This window comes from Pyrus communis, chromosome 4 (genome assembly GCF_963583255.1).
Source record: "Pyrus communis chromosome 4, drPyrComm1.1, whole genome shotgun sequence".
NCBI classification, from domain to species: domain Eukaryota; kingdom Viridiplantae; phylum Streptophyta; class Magnoliopsida; order Rosales; family Rosaceae; genus Pyrus; species Pyrus communis.
In genome coordinates, this window is record NC_084806.1 from 8,038,717 (window position 1) to 8,062,476 (window position 23,760).

The 23,760-nt window shown below is 37.7% G+C and overlaps 3 protein-coding genes and 1 long non-coding RNA gene across 5 annotated transcripts; all 4 read left to right on the forward strand.

The window, feature by feature from the left end:
• The first annotated feature begins 642 nt into the window (after window positions 1-642).
• Window positions 643-1,505, forward strand: LOC137731437 (uncharacterized). The gene is made up of 3 exons (XR_011068261.1): window positions 643-780; window positions 903-978; window positions 1,063-1,505. It is a non-coding gene; the product is annotated as an uncharacterized lncRNA (long non-coding RNA).
• An 11,028-nt stretch (window positions 1,506-12,533) lies between these two features.
• On the forward strand, window positions 12,534-16,381 carry LOC137731439 (uncharacterized). Of its 2 annotated transcripts, XR_011068262.1 has the most exons (5): window positions 12,534-12,806; window positions 15,014-15,047; window positions 15,339-15,414; window positions 15,533-15,631; window positions 15,761-16,381. XR_011068262.1 is itself a non-coding variant. In XM_068470543.1 (4 exons), the coding sequence occupies exons 1-4, from the start codon at window positions 12,652-12,654 to the stop codon at window positions 15,971-15,973; spliced, it is 543 nt and encodes a 180-aa protein (XP_068326644.1). In that variant the 5' UTR covers window positions 12,534-12,651; the 3' UTR covers window positions 15,974-16,381. The 2 variants fall into 2 exon arrangements, 1 of the variants encoding a protein (XP_068326644.1); XM_068470543.1 differs by lacking the exon at window positions 15,014-15,047.
• Window positions 16,382-16,618: 237 nt separating this feature from the next.
• Window positions 16,619-18,455, forward strand: LOC137731438 (probable 3-beta-hydroxysteroid-Delta(8),Delta(7)-isomerase). The gene is made up of 4 exons (XM_068470542.1): window positions 16,619-16,864; window positions 17,314-17,460; window positions 17,587-17,695; window positions 17,847-18,455. Exons 1-4 carry the CDS (start codon window positions 16,705-16,707, stop codon window positions 18,121-18,123), a joined length of 693 nt encoding a protein of 230 aa, XP_068326643.1. The 5' UTR covers window positions 16,619-16,704; the 3' UTR covers window positions 18,124-18,455.
• Window positions 18,456-19,171: 716 nt separating this feature from the next.
• Window positions 19,172-20,050, forward strand: LOC137732613 (protein SRC2 homolog). The gene has a single exon (XM_068471920.1). It carries the CDS (start codon window positions 19,172-19,174, stop codon window positions 20,048-20,050), a length of 879 nt encoding a protein of 292 aa, XP_068328021.1.
• The last annotated feature ends 3,710 nt before the right edge of the window (window positions 20,051-23,760 follow it).

Below are 23,760 nucleotides of genomic sequence, written 5' to 3' on the forward strand. Positions count from 1 at the left end.
AATTTTTTTTAGTTATTACTCAAATTATGTATTTTGTAATTAACTTTGAGACCCCTGTTTTATTTTCAGTTTGGGATACCATTTGTTTATTATTTTTATATTAAACATATATTAATACATTAAAATGTATAAGCACACTAATATACAAATATTTAATTGAATTTAGAGGTAAGCCTATACCAAAATGTACAGAAAGAACAATAAAAAATTCGACCATGTTCAAAACGTATGAATTATATGAATTTTTGATATGTATTGAAATTTCTAAGATTACTCAATTCCAAAATTTTCAAATTTGATAATTGTGATCTGATCTGATTCTAGAATTTTGAAACGAAAATTGGAAACGTTATTTCCTGTCTGGTTCATTTGAAAATCACTCCTATATTTATCACACTAATTAAATTTCAATAGATATTTCATATTTGAACAAGTAATGCTACACTTACCACATTTTCTATATCACATTTGTATCATCTCTCTAATAGAGGTAGTGCCCATCATCTTTGTTATCTACTTTATACCCTAGTTGTATGCTTTTTTCAAAATTCTTTGTCAGGTTTGGATTCTAATTCGAAGCATTTGGCTTTGTATTGTACAAGGAATAATCAGACTATGAAGTTTAGTAGAAGGCGGATGGTGAGCAACTGTGAAACATAATAATATGGCCACAGAAGATTTAACTGTTCAGGTTCTCAACCTTCCTCCAAGGGTGACTCTTGCAGAATTGAATACCTTCTTCTCTTACTGTGGAACTGTTCAACAAATCCAGCTCGCGAGGCAAACAACCTCCAAATTATTAACTGCTTGATCATTCTGTTCTTATTTAACTTTTGTTGATCAATTTGTTCTTATTTAACTTTTGTTAATTAATTTAATGTTAATTATTTCATAATTTGCAGGGATAATGACCAATTACCATATGCTTTGGTGACTTTTGTGCAGCCTTATGCTTTTCAAACTGCCCTTCTCCTTGATGTAAGAAGCCAAAAAAATCTGTTTATATTTCAAATCTTAGTATTTAAAGTGCTTCATCTTATTTTGTTTTAATCAATTTATTAGTGTGGCTGAAAGGAAGGGAGTGATCACTTTGCAGGATGCTACCTTTGGAGGCCAACAAATTGGCATATTACCTGCATATGATATTAGAATTCCTATAGTTTCAGATGAAGACACAAAAGATGAAGACACAAACGATGAAGACACAAAAGATAAAGATGAAGACACAAAAGATGATCACACCCGGGTTACTCATAAAGTTGGTACTTTGATGTGTTTTTGTAGCTGTTTTGGTTAGATTTCTTAGGGATTCGAAATGACAGAATGAATAAGGAATGTTGCAGGTATTTGACGGCTACAAGGCTGTGCAATTGCATCATCTATAATTTCATTTATATAGGAGTGTATGTAGGGTTTTGGTTCATTGCCAACTCACAAACATCTCTCCTAATTGTGCTAGAGGACAAGCATGTATTATGAATTTGACTACCATACTCCACATTTAATCATAGCCCCTTATTGGGATTTTATGTGATCTAATCTGGAGTGTACACATGGCACTCACTTACACACAAAAGCTTTAAAACAAAAATTGGCCGTTAACTCTAAAACCCTTTGTTTCTTCTCTCTTCTTCGACTCAGCAGTAAACTATCCGTTGGAGCTTCACCTTGTTGCCTTCGATCCTTGGAACTAAAAGCAATTTAGGTTCCAACACTCCCCTCTAAATTGGTTATGGTTGTCACTTCGAGCAATCCCCTCAAATAATTGAATCTATCCTTTAGAAGAGCCTTCATGAAAACGTCTACAATTTGTTCTTCTGTCTTGCAGTAGTGTAGCTTGATTGTGTTCTCTTGCAATGCTTCTATGATGAAATGATATCTTCTCTTTATGTGCTTTGTTCTCTAATGAAAAGACTAGGTTCTTAGTCATGGCGATTGCAGAGGTCTTATCACACAGAAGTGGCGTGGGCATCAACCTACAATTCACCAAAGTCCTTGAGTATGAATCTTGGCCAGATGGCTTGAGCTGATGCCTCTGAGGCACTCTCTGCCTCAGTCGTGGATAATGCAACACTTTGTTGTTTCACTGATACCCAAGAGAAAACCCTTGAACCAAAAGTGAATGCATAGCCTAATGTGCATCTCTAATCATCTTCACTGCCACCCCAGTCACTATCACAGAACCCAATTAGGATAGTTGACTTCCCTTTTTCATACTTGATTCCATAGTCAAGTGTGCCTTGCACATATCTCAGCATTCTTTTAGCTGTCCATATGTGTATCTTAGTAGGATTCTGCATAAACCTTGAAAGTAGGCTTGTTGAGAACATTAGATCAGGCCTTGTTGCAGTTAGGTACAATATACTGCCAACAATGCTTTTGTAGAAACTTGAATCCACAACTTCACTCCCATCATCTTTCAACTTCTCATTTGCAATTAGGGGTGTAGAGACTGCTTTGCAGCCTTTTATACCAAATTTCACTAGGGCTAGTTCGGTATGGGATACCAAACCAAAAACTATGTCTCGATTCCCAAACCGAAGTTTTCGGGAATCCCAATTTCAAGATCGATCCTAAACCAAATTTTTGGGAATCCCAAATTTCGGGAATCCTGAAATAATTTTTGGATTTCAGGACAAATCGGGAATCCCGAAATAGTTTTGGGTTTTCAGGCAGTCAGGTAACCAAGTTACGGTGACAGAGTCCATTGGAAAAGCAATGTAAGAAATATAGATTCCAATAACGCCAACTTATTTGATCAAGGAGTAACAAAAAAAAGTAAGAAGCAAAGCAAAAGATAAGTGTAAGAGAATGTCTGTCTGTGCATGTGCTTATGTGTATTTTTGTGTGAGAAAATGTAAACAATTACAGAGAGAATCAATCTAAGATATCAGTACCACTTTTATAAAGTATAATGAAACTTGCGTCCTGGTCTCATTTATTAAGAATGCATACATTTCCCCATGATTTAGAATTGTACAATCTTCAAGTTATGAAACTTCCACCTATAATCAAAGCAACTTTCTTTTTTGAGTAAACTAGACAAAACCTTACAAGAACAAATGATGCAAGCTCCTAAACATGCATTCTCACAAAAAAGGTTTGAATTTTTGTCAAAGGTACATCATAGTCTGCATAAGAAAAGATATAAATGCAGGTAGAATCAGAGGTGAAGATGAAGCCGTGAGGTGTGGTGGTGGCCGGAGCGAAGAGAGTTCATTAAAGTGAAACTGTGAGAGGGTGGTGGCTGCTAAGCTTCGAATTCGAGAAGCGAAAGACAAAGAGACAGAAAGAATTTGAGACCGAGTGAAAGGCCAAAGATGAGAAATGAGATAAAGTACGGATGTGTTGGCTTAGGTTTGGATTGAGTTGAAGGAAAGTTTAGGTGGTTTCGCCTTTCTGGGTTGGCATTGCAGATAGAGATAATGAGAGAGAGAGAGAAAGAGATAAAAAATGTGGGAGCCAAAAGGCTCCTACTTTTGAGTTGGGAAGTGGGAACCGAAAGGCTTTTGCTAGTAGGAGCCAAAAGGCTTCTAGTTTTAAGTTGGGAAGTGGGAACCGAATAATTGAGATTTGGAAACCAATCTCATACCAAATACTTCGATATTTTTTGGGATTTCGAGAATATCGAACTTCAGAATGGTTTTGGTTTGGGATTTTTTGGTTTGGGTTCGGGATTTTTTCGATTTGGTTTGGGAATTTCGGGAATTTTTTCCAACCCTAAATTTCACAAGCAATGTTTGTGCATACTTCTTCTAGTGAATGAAGATGCAGCTTGCATCTTGAATTACCCCAATGCCAAGAAAATGATGTAAGAGGCCTAGATCTATCATCTCATACCTCTTCATCATTTCATCCTTGAATTCTGCAATCATAGCTTCATCATCTCTAGTGTAGACAACATCATCCACATGGATTGATACAATGAACGTCTTGTTGTTGTTTTCTATTTTAGTGTAGAGGATAGCTTCACTATGACTCATTTGAAATCTTTTCTCAGTGAAATAAGAGTCAATCTCACTGTACCAAGCTCTTGGAGCTTGCTTTAGGCCATAGAGCGCATTCTTCAGTTTATACACCTTATCTGAAAATTCTTCACTTGTGAACCCTTGAGGTTGTTCCACAAACACCTCCTCCTCTAGCACTCTATTTAGGAATACAGATTTCACATCTAGTTGATGTAGCTTCCAACCCTTTTTAGCTGCCAGGGCAATTCAGGTCCTTATGATGTCTAACCTTGCTACTGGAGCAAAGGTTTCATTGAAGTCTACACCTAGTTTCTGTGAGTAGCCTTTAGCTATAATCTAGCCTTGTTCTTTTGCATAAAGCTATCTAAATTTAGCTTAGTTTTATGCACCCATTTCACTCCAATCACAAACTTGTCACTTGGTCTATTCACCAATTCCCAAGTGTCATTGTTCTCTATCATTTGCAACTCTTTTACCATTGCTTTCTTCTAAGACTTAGTCTTCTTAGCTTCCTCATAGCTCTTTGGTTCAACCACACAAAAGTTGTAAGTGGCATATATCTCTTTTAGGCTTATCAATCTCACTGGAGTTGAGCTTGTTATTGTAATCTGTGAAAGACTTGATTGTGGACTCATACTTGCTTGTTATGGAGTCTCATGTGTCTTATTATTCTCTATGACTTCTTCTTGAATTGAGGTCTCAATAGGCTGTCTAATTTCTCCCTTATTGAGATCAAGTTGTAGAGAGACACTGTCTTTCTCTTCTACACTTATTTCCCACTTCCATGTGGAGTTCTCATAAAAAATAACATCCCTAGATAGATTTATCTTCTGAGTTGACAGATTGAAGACCATGTACCCTTTTTCACTAGTACCATAGCCCACAAAGACACATTTGTTGCTTGATTTCTCCAGTTTTTGCCTTAGTTGTTGTGGTATGTGAGCATAGCACACTGAGCTAAATACCCTTAAGTGCTTCATAGATGGTTTTCTCCACTGAAAACTTCAAATGGTGTCTTCTTGTTTAATGCTTTGGTAGGACACCTATTCAACAAGTACACTGCAGTATTCGTTGCTTCACCCCAGAAAGAATAAGGCATATTCTTCTCATACATCATTGACTTAGACATTTCAACTATAGTTTTGTTCTTCCCTTCTGCAATGTCACTCTGTTGTGGTGAGTATGCCACAGTAAGTTGCTTCTCTAATCCCACATCTTCACAGAATGCATTGAACTCCAGAAAGGTATACTCTCATCCCCTGTCACTTCTTAGCCTTTTTATCTGGTGTTCACTTTGTAATTTCACCATTGCTTTGAACTTCTTGAAAATTATGAACACTTCGGATTTAAACCTCATGAAATAAACCCAACACATCCTTGAGTAGTCATCAATGAAGGTTAAAAAGTACTTGTTTTCACTTATTGTTAGAGTTTGCATAGGGCCACACACATCAGTGTGAATCAATTCGAGTGGCATAATTGCTCTCCAAGCTTTGCCGCTTTCAAATGGATCTTTGTGATGTTTTCCAAACACACACCCTTCACATGTTTCATTGGAAAGATCCAACTTTGGTATACCTTGCACCATTTCATACTTTTGCAGATTTTGAAGACTTGTCATGTTTAAGTGACCATGTCTCTTGTGTCATATCTTCATTGAACCTGTCACATTTGATATCCTTGCCATTTCTTCAAAATATCTTAGAATGAATGGAAAGCTTCTGTTTTTCACCTCTACTTTGGTTACCAAGTTTAAGAGAGACTTGTCATCAAATATTTCAACCACAGTTCCTCCAAAGAGTAGCAAATAGCCAGGCTCCATCATTTGACCAACTGAGTAGGTTATCATCCAATCTAGGCTAGTATAACTTCCTTTATGTGTCTTCTCCCCTTCTTGGTTTCAATAACTAGAGTTCTTTTCCCAGTAGCTTTAACAATGTTCATATCTCTCATTTTTACTTTTCATGTGAAAGTAGTGTCAATGTCAATGAGTAGTGACTCATGTGCAATTATATGGTTGTTACAACCATTATCAATGTACCATATTTCATTTTTTTTTTCTTAACTTTGGCACTGAATGCATAGAACACATTTGTTTATTCTTCCACTTGATTTGCACAGTTCACTTGTTGCACATTTTTTTATCTGCAATCCTTCATTAGTGGGATTTATCACAGTGCATACACAACTGTTTGATTTTTGGACCCTCACTAGTGTTGCTGCTATAGTTAGGTCTAGGGTTTTGAAACACATTTCCTTCCCATCTTTTGAACTTGCCCTTCCAATATGGTTTATGTTTAGTTGCACTAGCTTGACTACTAGAACCAATATTGAAAGATTGAAAAGCTCTTTCAGCGGTAGAGTCAGCATGCCTCTCAAGTCTTTGGTCAAAAACTCCCAAGGATGTCATCACATCTTGCACACTAAGAGTTTCTGTGTCTTTGGTTTTTTCAATAACACTCATTATTGAATCATAGGGTTTAGTCAAACTAATCAACAGCTTTTGGACAACTCTTTCATTTGGCAGTACTTCACCAAAGGTTTTCATTTGGTTCACAACATCAAATAACCTAGAGAAGTAATCTTTTAGCAGTTCATTTTCCCTCATTCTTGTATACTTAAAGTCTCTTCTAAAGGATTGAAGCTTTACCTTTCTTACTTTGGCGTCTCTTGTAACATCCTACATCGACCAACGGAAAGGGGGTGATGTGCCTTATATGTACATGCCCACTTCCAAATAGCACGAGGTCTTTTGGGAACTCACTAGCTTCGGATTCCATCGGAACTCCGAAGTTAAGCGAGATTGGGCGATAATATTCCTAGGATGGGTGACCCACTGGGAAGTTACCCGTGAGTTCCCAAAAATAAAACCATGAGGGAATGGTAAGCCCAAAGCTGACAATATCGTGTTATAACGGAGCTGGTTTGGGATGTGATTGAATAGTATCAGAGCCACTTTGCCCTATGGTGCGAGTGTGACAACGAGGACGTCAGGCCCCTAAGGGGGTGGATTGTAACATCCCACATCGACTAACGGAGAGGGGGTGATGTGCCTTATATGTACATGCCCACCTCCATATAGGACGAGGCCTTTTAGAAGCTCACTGGCTTTGGGTTCCATCGGAACTTCAAAGTTAAGTGAGTTCGGGTGATAGCATTCCCAAGATGGGTGACCCATTGGGTAATTCTCGTGTGAGTTCCCAAAAACAAAACCGTGAGGGCGTGGCCGTGGCCCATGTGCCTTATATGTACATGCCTACCTCCATATAGCATGAGGCCTTTTGGGAGCTCACTGGCTTCGAGTTCCATCGAAACTCCGAATTTAAGCGAGTTCAGGCAAGAGCATTCCTAGGATGGGTAACCCACTGGATAGTTCTCGTGTAAGTTCCCAGAAACAAAACCATGAGAGCGTGGCAATGCCGAAAGAAGACAATATCGTGTTACGGTGAAGTCGAGATTAGGATGTAACATCTCCTCTGTATTCTTGTTGTAAAACCTAGGGGTGGGCACGGGCCGGGCCGGGCCCAAAATTGGAGGGACTGGACTGGACCTGCTTGAAAATACAACGGGGCGGGGTGGGACGGATTCTGCAAAAATTGAAATAGGAACCAGACCTAATCAGGCTCGTTTGAAACAGGCCGATTCCTCGGGGCTTCACGGGTACATTTCCAATTCCTTCCCTATCAAATTTCCCAGTACAACCATTCACCAAAAATCTCAAAATTCAATCATAGTTTACACACCCAGCTGATCTCCTCGTGAAAAACCTTCAAGGCAACAAACTTTAATTAAAAAAAAATTGAATTTTAGACAACCTAGAATCTCAGATGACTAATTTCCTAAGATTGCATTACAATATAACCCAATTGATCAAAATCCAAAATTTAACAATTTACCACAGCTTTAGCTCCAAACAGTGATTGCATGCATCAGAAAAAATAACCAATTCCTTCTCTAGATCCCTTTTTTTAATTACTTAGAATCTCCCACAAATAGCTTGAAATCAAGAAACAAACCAAAGAGATAGCACCAATGGAAGACGCCGATCTCTTTCTCCGTGAGGCCGTCGAGGGAGGCGGTGTTGTCCTCGTCCTTCTTGATCATCTTTGCCGTGCGATCGCCAGCAGAGCTTGGCTTCCATGCAAATCTGAGTCAGACAGAGGAGATGACTGATTCGTTGTTTCGAGTTGTTCGACTTCGTTGTTCGTCCCCTTGAGTTCGACAGAGAGAGATTGAAAGACTAAAAATCGAGAGGGATAAGAATTCAACAGAGAGAGAGATCGAGATGGAGGACTATAGGAGAGAGAGATCGAGAGGGATGACTGAGGAGAGTCTGGGAGAGTCTTTGAGAAAGTGACGGTCATATTTGAGTATGTGTGTGTGAGATTAGAGTGGCACGGCACTGGGCTGGGCCTGTTTATTGGATACGGTTCGGGCTAGGGGCCCGTGTTTTCAAAATACCGGATCCACCCAGCCCCGCTGTTTACTTGGACTCAACCCGCCCCGCCCCATTTTGTATATAAAACTATATGGACTTACCCCGTACCCGCCTCTACTCGCAGGCCTAAGGCCCGTTTACCCACCCCTAGTAAAACCTCACAATCACCTTTTGCAGTTTCTTTATTTGTTATCCTTGGAAAGATGGTGTCTGAGATAGCTCCTTGAATGATTCCAAGAGCTCTAGCATCACCCATTTGATTCTGCTTCAACATTGTAATCTGTTTCTCTGTGAGATCCTTCTATAAAGCATCAACCTTAATCTCAGGTATCTCATACCCGTATTAGACCATATCATATAGGTCATAAGACTTGAAGATGGTGGTCATCCTTATCCTCCAAAAATCATGGTTTTCCCCATCAAAGACATGAGCTTTTAGCTCACTGCTACTAGATCCCTTCATTTACAGGCTTAAAGTTTGAATCTTGGGGTTGTAAACACTATCTGAGTGCTCCCAAAGATACTAAAATGCACAAAAAAAACACCCAGAAAATAGAAAGATCAGCAACCTAGCTCTGATGCCATTTTGGAATTTTGGATCGCCATGCTCGCCCCACTCTAACGACACCGATAATGTCCCCAACTTTACCACATGCCCAATCTATCAGGTGTGGGGTTTTACCACAAAAGGCCTCGGCATTAGAGCCCATGGTTTGGGCCCGTGCAAGCCAACGAGCTTGTCACCACCAAGAAAGAAACAAGTTTGAACTCTTAACATAGAGACGACCGCTTAGTTCCATTGAAAACAAGTGGGCCCAACGGGAGCCGACCTCTGAGTTTCAATTACTGATGTGGATCTCCACGTGTAAACCACTAAATGGGGTTACACGTGAGGGGGAGTGTTAAAGTCCCACATCGATGGTGGGAAGAAAACCCAAGGGGTTTAAATAGAATTACCTCACCTTAACTAATACCGAGGCATTTTGTGGTAAAACCCCACACCTGACGGATTGGGCAGGTGGTAATGTGAAATCTCGTTCCTGGATTTCACTATTGAAAACTACGTATTTGTATTAACGAGATTTTATATTATTTTCGGGAATTTATATTAATTTAATTGAATTTAGATTTTAATTAAATTAATTACGAAGTTTGAATTTTGGTTAGTAAGCAGTAAAAAAAAATCGAGGACCTTATGAGGTCACGCTAAGTATATTTGGATAGAGCTTGATCCTACGAGTGCGTAGGCGAAAACCATTCGCGAATTGGGGTTGAAATGAAGAAATTATAGACATTTTGGTTATTAAAAAAAATAATAAGAAGAAATGAATGGGAGGTGGGAAAGAAATGGAAAGGGGGGAAAGGGAGATGCCCAATCAGAGGGTAGATCAGGGAGAGAAATAAGGGAAGTGAGAAGCACCATGCCCGGACCTTTTCTCCTTTAACCCATACACTCAACCTGACCCGCGCCACTGTTACAAATTTCGACGGGTTTTCCTTCCATTTTTCAGCCTTTTACGACCTCCTACCACCTACAAACACCATCACACCTCTCCTCTTTAGTTGATCACCCAAAAATTTGATGCAAATTAGGTCATTTCATGTTGTAGGGCGGCAACGGCGTCGTGGGTCTCTTGGTGGCAATCCGCCAATTTCGATTTAAAAACACTTGATATTCACCACCAAAATACTCCTCTTGATTCTAGGAACAAACCCCAAATAGCCTGGGAGGCGACGGAGCACCGGAGAAATTGAATCAAAGCCACCCATTTCTACGGTTTTCGACAGGTTCAAGTTAAATTGGGGCTCTTCCCGACTAAATTGACCTCAGCCACAGGTATGAGACTTGCTCCACTCATCGAGATCTTCATTCTGGTAAAATTTGGTAATTTTTAGAATTAGTTGATTTTTCCGGCGAGTCGGGGCGGCCGGCTGCTACCTGCGGCAGCGCGTGGGCCGAAACCTCACCTTATCATCTTAGGATAATTTTGATACCTTGATTCCATATTTGACATCCATTTAGTGAAATTCTGAGGTTTTAATATAGTTTCGTAGTCGTCGTAATGAAATTTTAGTATGTTGTTCTAGAATAGTAGTGAGACTCTTGGGAAGTTACGGATCGGAAATCCATGGACGAATGTTCCAGATTGACTTCTATAAGATTATGGACCCCACATTTGACAAAGACTTGACTTTTGGTCAATAGGCTACGAATTGATCTTAAATATTAAAATATGTATTACTAGAGACTATGTAGGGCTTAGTGGGCTGGGATAATATATACATCGGTTTACGTGTATGGGATGTCATATTGTGATATATATGTGTTTATTTATCTTCTTAATAATATGAATAATAAATATGATAAATGTTATGACAATGTGATCCTAGAATCCTATTAGATGTATTCTGTAAAACTTATATGCTTGTGTGACATATTAGTTGGTGGCCATGAGAAGTTGATGGTGTAGGTGACTATGTTGTAACTCATAAGGGTTGAGGTATAGGTAGGTTGTGTGTTGAATTTACTACACCATGTAGCAGTGGTACATAGATGGTCCTGCTTGGTATATCCATGATGGGGGACCATACGCATTCTAGGAGTGATCATGCTTGGTATATTCGCGATGGGTGATCATTACCTAGAGCTATAAGATACAGTCCTGCTTGGTATATCTGCGATGGGAGACTGTTAGAGGTGATCATGCTTGGTATATCTGCAATGAATGATCACTGTCTACGTTATTAGACTATGCATATGGTTCTACTTGGTATATCCGCGATGGGGGACCATACGCATTCTAAGAGTGATCTTGCTTGGTATATCCGCGATGAGTGATCACTACCTAGAGTTAGGATGTTGTCTACTTGGTATATCCGCGATGGGGGACCATACGTATTCAAGGGTGATCATGCTTGGTATATCCGCAATGGGTGATCACTGCCTACACAATGAGATTATGTCTATGGTTCTGCTTGGTATATTTGCGATGGGGGACCATACTCATTCTAAGGGTGATGCGGATTAGTTGTACTTGGTACATTTGAAATAGGCAACCATAGTTTAGTTAGATTCCATTGAGTGGTCTGGAATCCCTACTCTTGCTCACTTCCATAAAGTTAGCCCGGCCCCTAGATTCGAGTGAATAGGAATTGTTCACAATAGGCATTGTGTTTATTAATTGGATTGATCATTTTATTACTTGGAATCCAGGTAGGGAATTATGTTGAATTCCTTTATTAAATTTCGTGAATTGATATGCGATCTTGTTGATTGATTAACGTAGTTAAACGTTAATATCGTGCATCTGTGATTCATGGAATTGATTAATTGGAGTGATTATGGAATGATGTTGGGTATGATTATTATTATTATTACGGTATTAAGTTGAAATATATTGATTTATATGATGGATGAATTGGAAATCTTGATTGTCATGTGGGTTGTTATGTAGCCCTGAGTCTAGTAATTTCATGTATGTCAAGTTCTAATGATTGATTGAGGAATGTTAAGCCTTTCAGCTTGAACGGACTGTGACATATGTCGAATTGTAGTGAATGGTGAACTACGAATGACTTGATCCTTTTTTTAAGGTACGTAGACAATCTAACAAGGAGGTTAAATGCAGCCATAAAGTATACGAAAATTTATACGCAATTCGAATCTTGAATTATGATTTGTATACATCCCGGAGGCAGGGTTTGTTGGATATACGAATACTTGGTAATGTCACATGTCGATCCTGAACGTATGTCGGGATTGAGGCGTGACAGGTAAAATGCAGCCATAAAGTAACAAGATATGTTCTATATTACATTATGTAACAAGTATCTAGGTCTTAATATGTAATGAGCTTGTGTGTGAATATGTGCGAAGACCCTGCAAGCCTGCAATAAGATATGTTTTGGACTGAAATTGGAATTGTTGGTTATATTTATAAATTATTTTTTCTTTTGAATTTTTTTCTCAACATTCATATTGACATCACTGTATCAAATAAATATAATTCGATCGTAGATAAAAGGATCGAAGGCCCAAGAATAATTCCATGTGGATTTGGCCCGAAGCAAATAATATCCAGTTTGTGAAAATTTAGTAAACTAAACCAGCGGTGTGCCGACGACGATATCGGGCCTCCCAGGGCTAGATTGTCATCGACGAGACAGCGGTGTGCCGACGACGATATCGGACCTCCCAGGGCTAGATTGTCATCGACGAGACAGTGTACTTGGTGGCCAGCGAAAATGGAGGGATCAGACGCTGGAATTTATGGGATCCATCCGCACGCCCCGAGGGATCTAAAGCTACCGGGATTCGTACCTGGCTTTCTCTCACAGTCCACCATTGTCGGCGTCTACGGCGTCTCCTCCCTTCGTTTCTCTCACCTGGCTCTTCTCCGGTACTCCTCCTTCCACTCCACTTCTGATCAGATCCTAAATTTATTCAGCTCAATTCTCTAAACATTGTAATTTGCTCAAGTAATTTGATGCGTGAATTGGGTTTGTAGGCACAGGCAGAGCACAGAAAGTTTAGACTTTTGAGATCCAAAAAGTTCATATTTTTGTTCAACTTTTTTGTATGATTGCAAATTCATCGGCTTGATTTTTTCGATGTGTTGATTACATATTATACTTTAAACTAATCTAAAGTGCGGAGATTTGATATTCGAACTCGGGTGCAAAGAGTAGCACATTTATTCTGGCCGATGTTACATGGCTTCGCCCACTTATGCTGTGTTTACTGATCCCGCTAGCCTTCTTACTGTTTAAGATTTTGAGCTTTGAATATCGCAAAATTTATATGCTGCACAATGTAAAATTTGATTTTCAAATTCCAATCTCAAACTAGATGAATTTGACTATAAAATAGTAGGGGGAAGAGTGATGATTGATAAATTGATTTCAAACTTTGACCAGTAACCAGGTAAGAGAGTATGTATAGAGAGTTGAACCAAAAGTAAATTTGACCACTCATGCATCATTGCATCGTTCTAGAAGAGTGATTTTTATGTGTTTCAAAAACAAGTTGATGTATTATCTATTATTATAGAAGTGAAAAAAAAATTACTGCATGAGTAGAGAAACACTTGAAAAAAAAAAAAAATCACGTATTTGAAATTATTTTTATAAGAAACACTTATGAGTGGTTTCACTAAAAACATTTTGAGATATTTTATTTATTTATTACAAATGAAATTATTAGTCTAAACTACACTAAGGCCCTGTTGGGAGGGTTTGAAATTGAGATACAGTAAGTCGAAGAAGAATGTCCTGATTACCAAACTAATCTACCACATGTAAACATTTTTTAAAAGTTACTTGAAAGTGGTTAAAACTGAAAGTGTTTATCCATTACCTAAAAGGAGTTCGAACTTTTTTTTTGTTAAACACAGCTAAAAAACGTTTTTAGCTTTTACATAAACAATCTCAATGGATGTGGGTTGCAATATATGGCTAAGATTCAAACGTTTTAGATGATTACAACAATGCTTATATATTAGTACTAGGATTCTCTGCCCTTCTCTTTTCATCTCCTCCTCTCACCTTCTTTATTTTGTCTATCTTTTTCTATAAAAAATTATTATAAGATGTTGACGTGGATTAACCGCGACCGTTCAAATATTTAAAAAAAAATGGAATGTATTGGATTTTTATAATTTTGAATTTTCAATCCAATTTTTTCAAGGTGTTCCAAACTCATTTCATTTTTTATTCGAAATATTTTGAATTTTTTTTGGTTATTACTCAAATTATGTATTTTGTAATTAACTTTGAGACCCCTATTTTATTTTCAGTTTGGGATACCATTTGTTTATTATTTTTATATTAAACATATATTAATACATTAAAATGTATAGGCACACTAATATACCAAATATTTAATTGAATTTAGAGGTAAGCCTACACCAAAATGTATAGAAAGAACAATAAAAAAATTCGACCATATTCAAAACCTATAAATTATATGAATTTTCGATATGTATTGAAATTTCTGAGATTACTTGATTCCAAAAATTTCAAATTTGATAATTGTGATCTGATCTGATTCTAGAATTTTGAAACCAAAATTGAAAACGTAATTTCCCATCTTGTTTGTCTAAAAATCACTCCTATATTTATCACACTAATTAAATTTCAATAGATATTTCATATTTGAACGAGTAATACTACACTTACGACATTTTCTATATCACATTTGTATTATCTCTCTAATAGAGATAAGGCCCACCATCTCTATCAGAGATGTGGTACAAATGTGATATCAAAATGTGGTAAGAGTAGCATTTTTTAAGAAAAAATTCTTGGACTTGCCTACTCATGTGCCTAACTAATAATGTCATATTGCCATATAAAACATGCACGCGTTATCCATTCATATCATACCACTCGAATTCGTTATAATACCTTACTACATAAATTCTAGTATCATACAATGATTTTTCCCTCTCTTATCATGTTGTCACGACTAAAACAGAAAAAGAAAAGTGAACCAAGAATAAGTTGTTATCTACTTTATACCCTAGTTGTATGTCTTTTTCAAAATCCCTTATCAGGTTTGGATTCTAATTCGAAGCATTTGGCTTTGTATTGTACAATGAATAATCAGACTATGAAGTTTAGTAGAAGGCGGATGGCGGATGGTGAGTAACTGTGAAACATAATAATATGGCCACAGAAGATTTAACTGTTCAGGTTCTCAACCTTGCTCCAAGGGTGACTCTTGCAGAATTGAATACTTTCTTCTCTTACTGTGGAACTGTTCAACAAATTCAGCTCCTGAGGCAAACAACCTCCAAATTATTAACTGCTTGATCATTCTGTTCTTATTGAACTTTTGTTGATCAATTTGTTCTTATGTAACTTTGTTGATCAATTTGTTCTTATTTAACTTCTGTTGATTAATTTAATGTTAATTATTTCATAATTTGCAGGGATAAAGACCAATTACCGTATGCCTTAGTGACTTTTGTGCAGCCCTATGCTTTTCAAACTGCTCTTCTCCTTGATGTAAGCAGCCAAAAAAATCTGTTTATATTTCAAATCTTAGTATTTTAAGTGCTTTATTTTATTTTGTTTTAATCAATTTATTAGTGTGGCTGAAAGGAAGGGAGTGATCACTTTGCAGGATGCTACCCTTGGAGGCCAACCAATTGGCATATTACCTGCGTATGATATAAGAATTCCTATAGTTTCAGATGAAGACGTTAAAGATGATCACACCCAGGTTAAGTCATCTAATATTAATCTCAACTAGCCTTTCTAAACACACTAACGCTAGTGCGAAAAGGCTTTTGATAACGCACATATTTTACAATGAATGATCTGTTACGCTAACAATATATGTCATTGCCAGAACAAAAACCAATTAGCTTTCATCCCGACTGCCAATATGTTGAGGAAAAGCCCAACTGCCAATATGTTGAAGAAAAGCAAGGAAGAGATGGAGGAGAAGTTGAAGCTGTCGGAGAAAGCGGGGAGAGTGCTGATGAACCAAACAAGATCGGCAATTTATGCGGTTGAGCAGGCAGCAGGACGCATGGGAACTGCACTTATGAACAATAACTAAGTTTCAACTGGTGCTAGAGGCTTTTCTGATGTACTTGATAAAGCCTCAAGGTCTGCCTCAGAGTTGGGAATTAGGAAGAGAGGGAAGTAAATTCAATATAACCCTAATTCTACAAACCATGTATGCATGCAAATACGATCTCTTAAAGTTGCATGTACTTCTCTCTATTGACACTTAATAGTCAGTTTATGAATAACTTAACGATCGTGTACATGTAATTATAAGACTGAAGTATCAACATTATTACTAACATCAACGAGATATCCGCATTTTAAGAAAAATGCAGCTAATAGTATTGTAGGATATTTTCAAACGTGTAATAATTTGTTTGGGAGAACATTTCGATGTTCTATATTACATTATGTAACAAGTATCTAGGTCTTAATATGTAATGAGCTTGTGTGTGAATGTGTGCGAAGACCCTGCAAGTCTACAATAAAATATGTTTTGGACTGAAATTGGAATTGTTGGTTATATTTATAAATTGTTTTTTTCTTTTGAATTCTTTTCTCAACATTCATATTGAGGACAGCGTATCAAATAAATATAATCCGATCGTGGATAAAAGGATGGAAGGCCCAAGAATAATTCCATGTGGATTTGGCCCGAAGCAAATAATGTCGGGTTTGTGAATATTTAGTAAACTAAACCAGCGGTGTGCCGACGACAATATCGGGCCTCCCAGGTCTACATTGTCATCGACGAGATAGTGCACTTGGTAACCAGCGAAAATGGAGGGATCAGACGCTGGAATTTATGGGAATCATCCGTACGCCCCGAGGGATCTAAAGCTACCGGGATTCGTACCTGGCTTTCTCTCACAGTCCACCATTGTCGGCGTCTACGGCGTCTCCTCCCTACTCGTCGTTTCTCTCACCTGGCTATTCTCCGGTACTCCTACTTCCACTCCACTTCTGATCAGATCCTAATTTTATTCAGCTCAATTCTCTAAACATTGTAATTTGCTCAAGTAATTTGACGCGTGAATTGGGTTTGTAGACACAGGCAGAGCACAGAAAGTTTAGACTTTTGAGATCCAAAAAGTTCATATTTTTATTCAACTTTTTTGTATGATTGCAAATTCATCGGCTTGATTTTTTAATGTGTTGATTACTGATTGTTAAAACTTGGGAATTCTTTCATAAGGAATAATCCCAATATAATTTATAGTCGCATTTTAGATCATGGTTTTGATGTTTTCTATGTATTGGCAATGGAAATCGAATGCTATGTAGCTTTAGATTTTCTAGTTTTTGTTCAAATCAATAAATTTGACATTTTGAGGGAGACATTTGAATGCCCTAATCGACGTGTTTTACTTTTTGCTATGTATGTACCAGGGAGGTCACCGAGGAAATCAAAACTTGATAGATGGCTAATGTGCTGGTGGGCTTTCACCGGCCTTACACACTTGATACTCGAAGGCTATTTTGCATTTGCGCCTGAGTTCTACAAGGATGAGACTGCTTGGTACCCAGCTGAAGTTTGTAAGTTCTGTCCCACATTTTTGTTTAATCTATAAGATTAGCATTGGATACGGGTTGTGCAGTTTTTCAACTGTTAGGGCTTGTTCGATTATATAGTTCTTATGCTGATAGATAAACAATTGGCAGGGAAAGAGTATAGCAAAGGTGATTCAAGATATGCAGCTAGGGATGCAGGCGTCGTTGCTGTCGAAGGATTAACTGCGGTTATTGAAGGTCCCGCTAGCCTTCTTGCTGTGTAAGATTTTGAGTTTTGATTATCGCAAAGTTTATGTGCTGCACAATGTAAAATTTGATTTTCAAATTCCAATCTCAAAACTAGAATGTATATCGTATGGGCAGTCATCTTCTTATCTGTAATTCTAAACATGATTTCTGATCTTTGGCAGGTATGCAATATCTAAAGGCAAGTCATATAGCTACATACTTCAGTTTGCCATTTCGTTGGGTCAGCTCTATGGAACTGCTGTGTACTTCATAACAGCCTACTTGGACGGTGACAAATTTGCTACAAGTTCGTTTTACTACTATGCATACTACATTGCTGCAAACGCCTCCTGGGTTGTAATACCGACACTCATTTCCATCCGCTGTTGGAAGAAGATTTCTGCCGCAGTACAAGTTCAAGGCCAAGGCCAAGGCCAGAAAAAGAACAAAACTCGCTGAGGTTGACTTCAGATCGATGGAAGATTTTTGTCGTTTCACGTTATGCAAATGTCTTTATTGAAATAATTTGGATCATGAAACTGTCAATCAAGCATTTCAATCTGTAAAGATGTTTCTCTTTTTTTAGTTTTGACCGCGAAGCTTTATAAACGATGAATGGTTTCTTGCGCTGAGATTAATTGTATGGATTTGATTGTTTGATACTGCTCATATGTTTGGAAGGGGAAAGTTACTTGGATTTAAAGTTTTGTTGTCAGCTAATAGGACTAATCTCTTATGCGAGTCTGTAGATTTATTACATTTTCATGGGTAGGATAGGTTCGTTGTGTTTATTGCCTTGCTGTTCATGTCTGGTGTCGGACTGAAGAATTTCTCCTGTTTTTGGGGAGAATCTTGCATACCACCAGGGCCCTATAACACTCGCCGCGTATTCCCGGGGTAGCCAAGACTCCCCGTCCTAGGGGCTGTGCGTCATGACCGTATTTTCTCTTCTTCGAGAAAACAATGAGAGACAAAAACCATGGACCTCATGACTGTAAAACGCAGTTGCTCTGTTTTCCAAATGTGCAAAGGGTTGTTGTCACAGTCCTGCTTCATTGAGGAGAAGGACTTACCAATCTAACCCAAGAATGTCACTATGGGCCGTGGCGTCCTAAAACAATGATACAATGTCATGTGTTTTAACTTTGTTACATATTATTGTATTAATGGTCCAGGAAACTATAATGATATTCCGGAGTGGGGAGAAATCCCTCTCCTCGTTGAGAGACTAATGCGACTATAATTTGTGTGTTCACATTGAGGAATTTGCAATTAAGTCTGGTGGTCTGTTATCGTAAAATCAACGGTAAAGCGGTCAATGATTGCAAGTCTGGTGGGTCGTTATCGCATGATCAACGGTGGTGGTTACATGTCTAAACTATTTATGGGACACTGTTTTTTCAATGGTTTAATCCGTACAAATTTAGAAAATGCTACCTAGCTATAACGTATAAGACCAAAACAAAACCACTCCTGCCTCTCTGTGTCTCTCCCAGGTTTTTTCAGAATGTCCACAGCTGAGAAAATCGGGCACCTGAAAGACTGCAGCTCCATAGAACTGAAGGTAATCTCCTGCAAGGATCTCAGTGCCTTCAATTTCTTCAACAGGCTGTCCGTCTACGCTGCTGTCTCCATCTTCAACGACGAAGCGAAGAAAGAAGAACAGAAGAAACATCTGCAGCAGCGCCAGAAGACGCCGGTTGATAGAGAAGGGGACTGCAATCCTGAATGGAACCACCCCATGCAATTCGACACGAAGGACTTGTCCCTGGTTGACGAGTTTGATAATCTCTTTGTAGAATTCGACATACGATGTGACAGCGTCTTTGGCAAGAAGAGCATTGGAAAAGTCCGGGTGCCGTTCGCGGACTTGATCGAAGATCAGTGCAATGAAGCGGTCAGGTTCGTGAGCTACCAGGTTCGGACAAGCGATGGTAAGCCTAATGGGGTCTTGAACTTTTCTTACAAGGTGATCAAGAAGAACAATAAAGTTGGAATCCATGATTCCCAGGAATCCGATTCCTCGTCCAAATTAACCACAGCCAGTGTTTATCCTGATCCTGCTGATAATACAGTCCAATCTCTTTACCCCACCTTGGACGTGCAAGTGCAATCCCGGGATATAAACGTATCCTATCCTTCGCTATCCGATGTTCGGGCTCCTTTGCCGACAATTTCAGTACCTTCTCCCAAGTTCAATTGCCATTGGAGGCCAGAACCTTACAACATGAAGACGCTGCCATCTCAGCTCCCGTTTTCTCCGCCAGCAACTGGGCCTGCAGGTCCTAATTGTCATACATGTCAGCCCTTGCCATTTGCACAGCCTCCAACTCCAAGGCCATATTTTGGTAATTACAGTTGCTATGAGAATCCGACCGGGACTTGAGAATTTGGAATGGTTGAGATTAGCATTGTTCATGATGGGAGGAGGATTAGTAGTCCAGGCATTAGAAGTAGCGATGTAATCCTTCCAGTCCCAGAGTTGCGGGGACTAGGAATGGCACAGTTAGTAACTCATCAGTTTAGTTCATGAGGGCTTATAGACGTACTTGCACTTCATCATTTTGTGAAATAAATGCATGGTTTTTTACTACAGTAGATATATGATATATGAGATGCACCCATGTCTGAACGATTATATTGTCCAATCCAGGTATTGCAAAATTTCGTATAAATGCATGTTTGATTTTCCATTTTTATTCCGATGTTCATTTTCTCGATTTGTCGACGGGTTGTGACCTCGTGATTCTTGTAAATATGACGGTACTAGCTTGGCAGCCTCTCCTTTTGGATTTATTTGAAGTGTACTGTATTCACTGCCTTTTTTCTAAATAATAGTGTGTAGTCACTAGTCAGGGTTCGGCTGCAGGGCTGTAGTTTTTGGTGTCTTCTTGATTTTTAGGTCGGATTGTTGTCTTTCTGATAGGACTACTGAAGGAGCCGCCACCCCCTGCGCTAATGAGAATTCCTTTTGTCATTGCATGCATAGATACTTACATGCTGGTGTATACACTCGGTGACTCACCTCCTTCTCGATGGAGTAAATCTTGTATATCACTGGACATGGGTGTATGTAGTTTATGACAATACGAAATTTTCCCTCAATACACCCCAAAAGGTTTCTAGACCAAGAAGAAGCTTTATAATTGAATATGGACCCATAGGGCATAAAGTATTTTGAATTAGTTGTTAATTAACCACCCACTTGAGAAGAGAAAGGGAAAGAAGTACCGCAATTTTTCAAAGGAACTTGAAGGCTTTTCTTGTCCATTCTGGACTTGAAACAAATGTGAATTTTTCTGTTCATGCTTATCACCGGTTACTATAAAACTGTGAATATATCAAATCCTAGAGTGTCCGAAGACCACTTTGATAATGTTTGACAAAAATTTTAAGTGCTTTTACCGTTTTTGAAGAAGGACTTAATATTTTTAGTGTGTTTATAGTTTAAATACTTTTAACCGAAACGCTTATAAGCAAGTGTTTTCTACAAAATAGTCTGACACGAGCCTTCAAGGATAACTTAACTTCATTAGATTAATCTAATCATTGCAAATTAAGTAAGCTAAGACGCGTTTGAATATTAATTAACTCGGAGTATGACAGCAGAATGCTGTCATGGTGTTGATGGAGAAGCATGAGCACGATACGAAGGACTTGACTGTAATTTCATCTGTCATACCCCTTTGGACAAAGTCACCAACCCAATTAATAAAGTTATATGTTGATCAACGTATGACTTTTGACCATGCCCATTCAATTTATTGAAAAAGAATCTCAGCCAAAGAAACTTGACCGTATTATTTATCTCTAATTGGGTATTATTGTCACTTAGTACTATGATTTATCGATATTTCTCTTCACAATGTAAGTGAGAAGTCTTAAATTCGATTCTCGCTAAAGACGAATTTGAACCGCATTATTGCTGACCCATTATAAGGCTAAGCTTATCTCACTCCCTCTTAGTGTAGATAATATCGCTTGTTCAAGAAAAAAAAAAAAAGTTGTATTGTTAAGTACAATTAGGAGGGTACATTTTATGAAGGTTACATTTAGGGTTTAGTTTCTTGGCAGTGTTCTATTAGGAGATGAGCTAAACGTGATTACATATGCTTAACACTAATTAAGTTATGAAAGAGCTACTCTAGCTCAGCAAATAATCCCAACTTGTGTTGTTTAAAATGGAAATAAATAAGGTAAGGTGTTTTGCTTTTGTGAAAGACATCTACAAAGCCTTCATTGTTTGTTCTCTTTTTTCCCTTACAAAGGAAGAATACTGTGATGGCTTGAAATATTATGTCTTCCATGTTTCCAGAAGAAAGTCAGGATAAAAGGCACTCAGTAATTCCTCACCAAACGACCATAATTCCCGTAAATTCACAAGAATGTCATCATTTATTGAGACATATTTGAGTGATTGAGATCTAACGTTTAAATGCGTGTTGAAACTTGAAACTGAATGCTTGTAGGTTCACAAGAACAGTTGATCTTGTACTAGCTAGATGCTGTTGATGTAGATAAATTAATTTTGAATGAACTTTCATCATTGAGAAGTCAAGTGGGATACTAATTAATTAAGAGAAATACTTGGCTCTTCAAAGATAGAGAAGGAATGAAGAATTCATCCTTAAAATACTTCATGGCATATTCACAAAAATTCATTATAATAATCAAAACCGTTCATATTATAATCATTCTCAAAAATCATCTCTGTAAAAAATCAATTAAAAATAAGATCATTTAGTCATTGAACTATATTAAAACATACAAACATATTTGATAAAAGCATTACGAACCGTCTATTTATTTGTTGCAATTGATCAACTAAACGATTTTAGTTTTAACTAACAGATGATCTTTGCATAGTAATTTATAAAATAACTAGTCCGATCATAAGCATGAAATTTTGCAAATAGAGCAATAAATATGTTAAGGAGAGGAGCCAACCTCTTCTCATTAATTAAAGAAAAGAGTCTAAATTTGGAAAAGAATCATCGCCGAATTCTTTTCTTGGGGATCCAAGGGATTCTCAGTATCATGTCCGTTCATCGTACATCGTACGGTCATAAATCATTTGAAATTTGAAATTTAAAATTCAATATAAATAATACCTAACGAAAACTGACCGCACGATGTACGATGAACGGTTATAATATCTTTTTCCTCTAAATTATAGCGTATATACGTCATCAGACTAGGAGTAGATTGTGATTTGTATATCTATCAACCAACGGTTGATTTTGACCGATAGATATATAATACAATCTCGAATTCCTTTCTAATACACCAATTCATTTTTATAGGATGGTTTTATTGACACATCTCTTTTTATTTTCTGCACATTCCTCTCAATTTTCTATCGTCAAATTGAATAAATTAAAGAGGATCAAAAGACATAAATTAACAGGGAGTATGTGAAGAATAAAAAGAAGCGTATGGATAGCATCACCCTTTTCTTCACTATAACGTTCACACTATCTTACAATGTGTGAAAGGAGACTATGCATGATGTATAAACTTACCCATAAAAGTCAAGAAATACAAAATACTATGTACACTTCGTCAATTCATACGAGTACGCTATTGATTCTATCACCGTACTAGCGAAAACTCTAATGTTAATTTGAACATTACCAAGTTGCACAATTCAAATTTTGACCACAATAGCAAGCAAAACGATTGTGGTTCAAAAGAGATCATCAATCACTAATGACCTTGGCTGTTTATTTGTAAAATTGATCAATTCTTCCTTTCTTGATGAGCAAGATATATTGACTTCACCTTCTAAACGTCACCACTCATATTCAATTATTTTATCTAGAAAAAATTATTTATGCTTAGAATATAAACGTTGATTGTACTTAGAATTTCAAGTATAAAACGCAAGTACGCTATAACCCCACAAGTGTGAAAGCGTGACAAACTGGTTCGGGTGTCAATTCTTCTTAGTTTGTCTTTAACTTATTAAAATTTATTTACGTATTTTTTTTTAATATGATTATTTTTAAGCCATCAGATAGCGATACTCTAACAAAGGGGTGTCCACTAGTTTTACGACATTGACAGAGATTTCTTTCATGATACAACAGTACATGT

What these genes read in the sequence shown, in the direction of transcription:
- LOC137732613 (XM_068471920.1), top strand. Translation starts at nt 19,172, where the DNA reads ATGTCCACAGCTGAGAAAATCGGGCACCTGAAAGACTGCAGCTCCATA.
- LOC137731439 (XM_068470543.1), top strand. Translation starts at nt 12,652, where the DNA reads ATGGAGGGATCAGACGCTGGAATTTATGGGATCCATCCGCACGCCCCG. An exon ending in AAACTGCTCTTCTCCTTGAT is followed by an intron (nt 15,415 to 15,532) that starts GTAAGCAGCCAA and finishes ATCACTTTGCAG; the next exon opens with GATGCTACCCTTGGAGGCCA. An exon ending in TTAAAGATGATCACACCCAG is followed by an intron (nt 15,632 to 15,760) that starts GTTAAGTCATCT and finishes TGTCATTGCCAG; the next exon opens with AACAAAAACCAATTAGCTTT.
- LOC137731438 (XM_068470542.1), top strand. Translation starts at nt 16,705, where the DNA reads ATGGAGGGATCAGACGCTGGAATTTATGGGAATCATCCGTACGCCCCG. An exon ending in TTGGTACCCAGCTGAAGTTT is followed by an intron (nt 17,461 to 17,586) that starts GTAAGTTCTGTC and finishes AACAATTGGCAG; the next exon opens with GGAAAGAGTATAGCAAAGGT. An exon ending in CCCGCTAGCCTTCTTGCTGT is followed by an intron (nt 17,696 to 17,846) that starts GTAAGATTTTGA and finishes GATCTTTGGCAG; the next exon opens with GTATGCAATATCTAAAGGCA.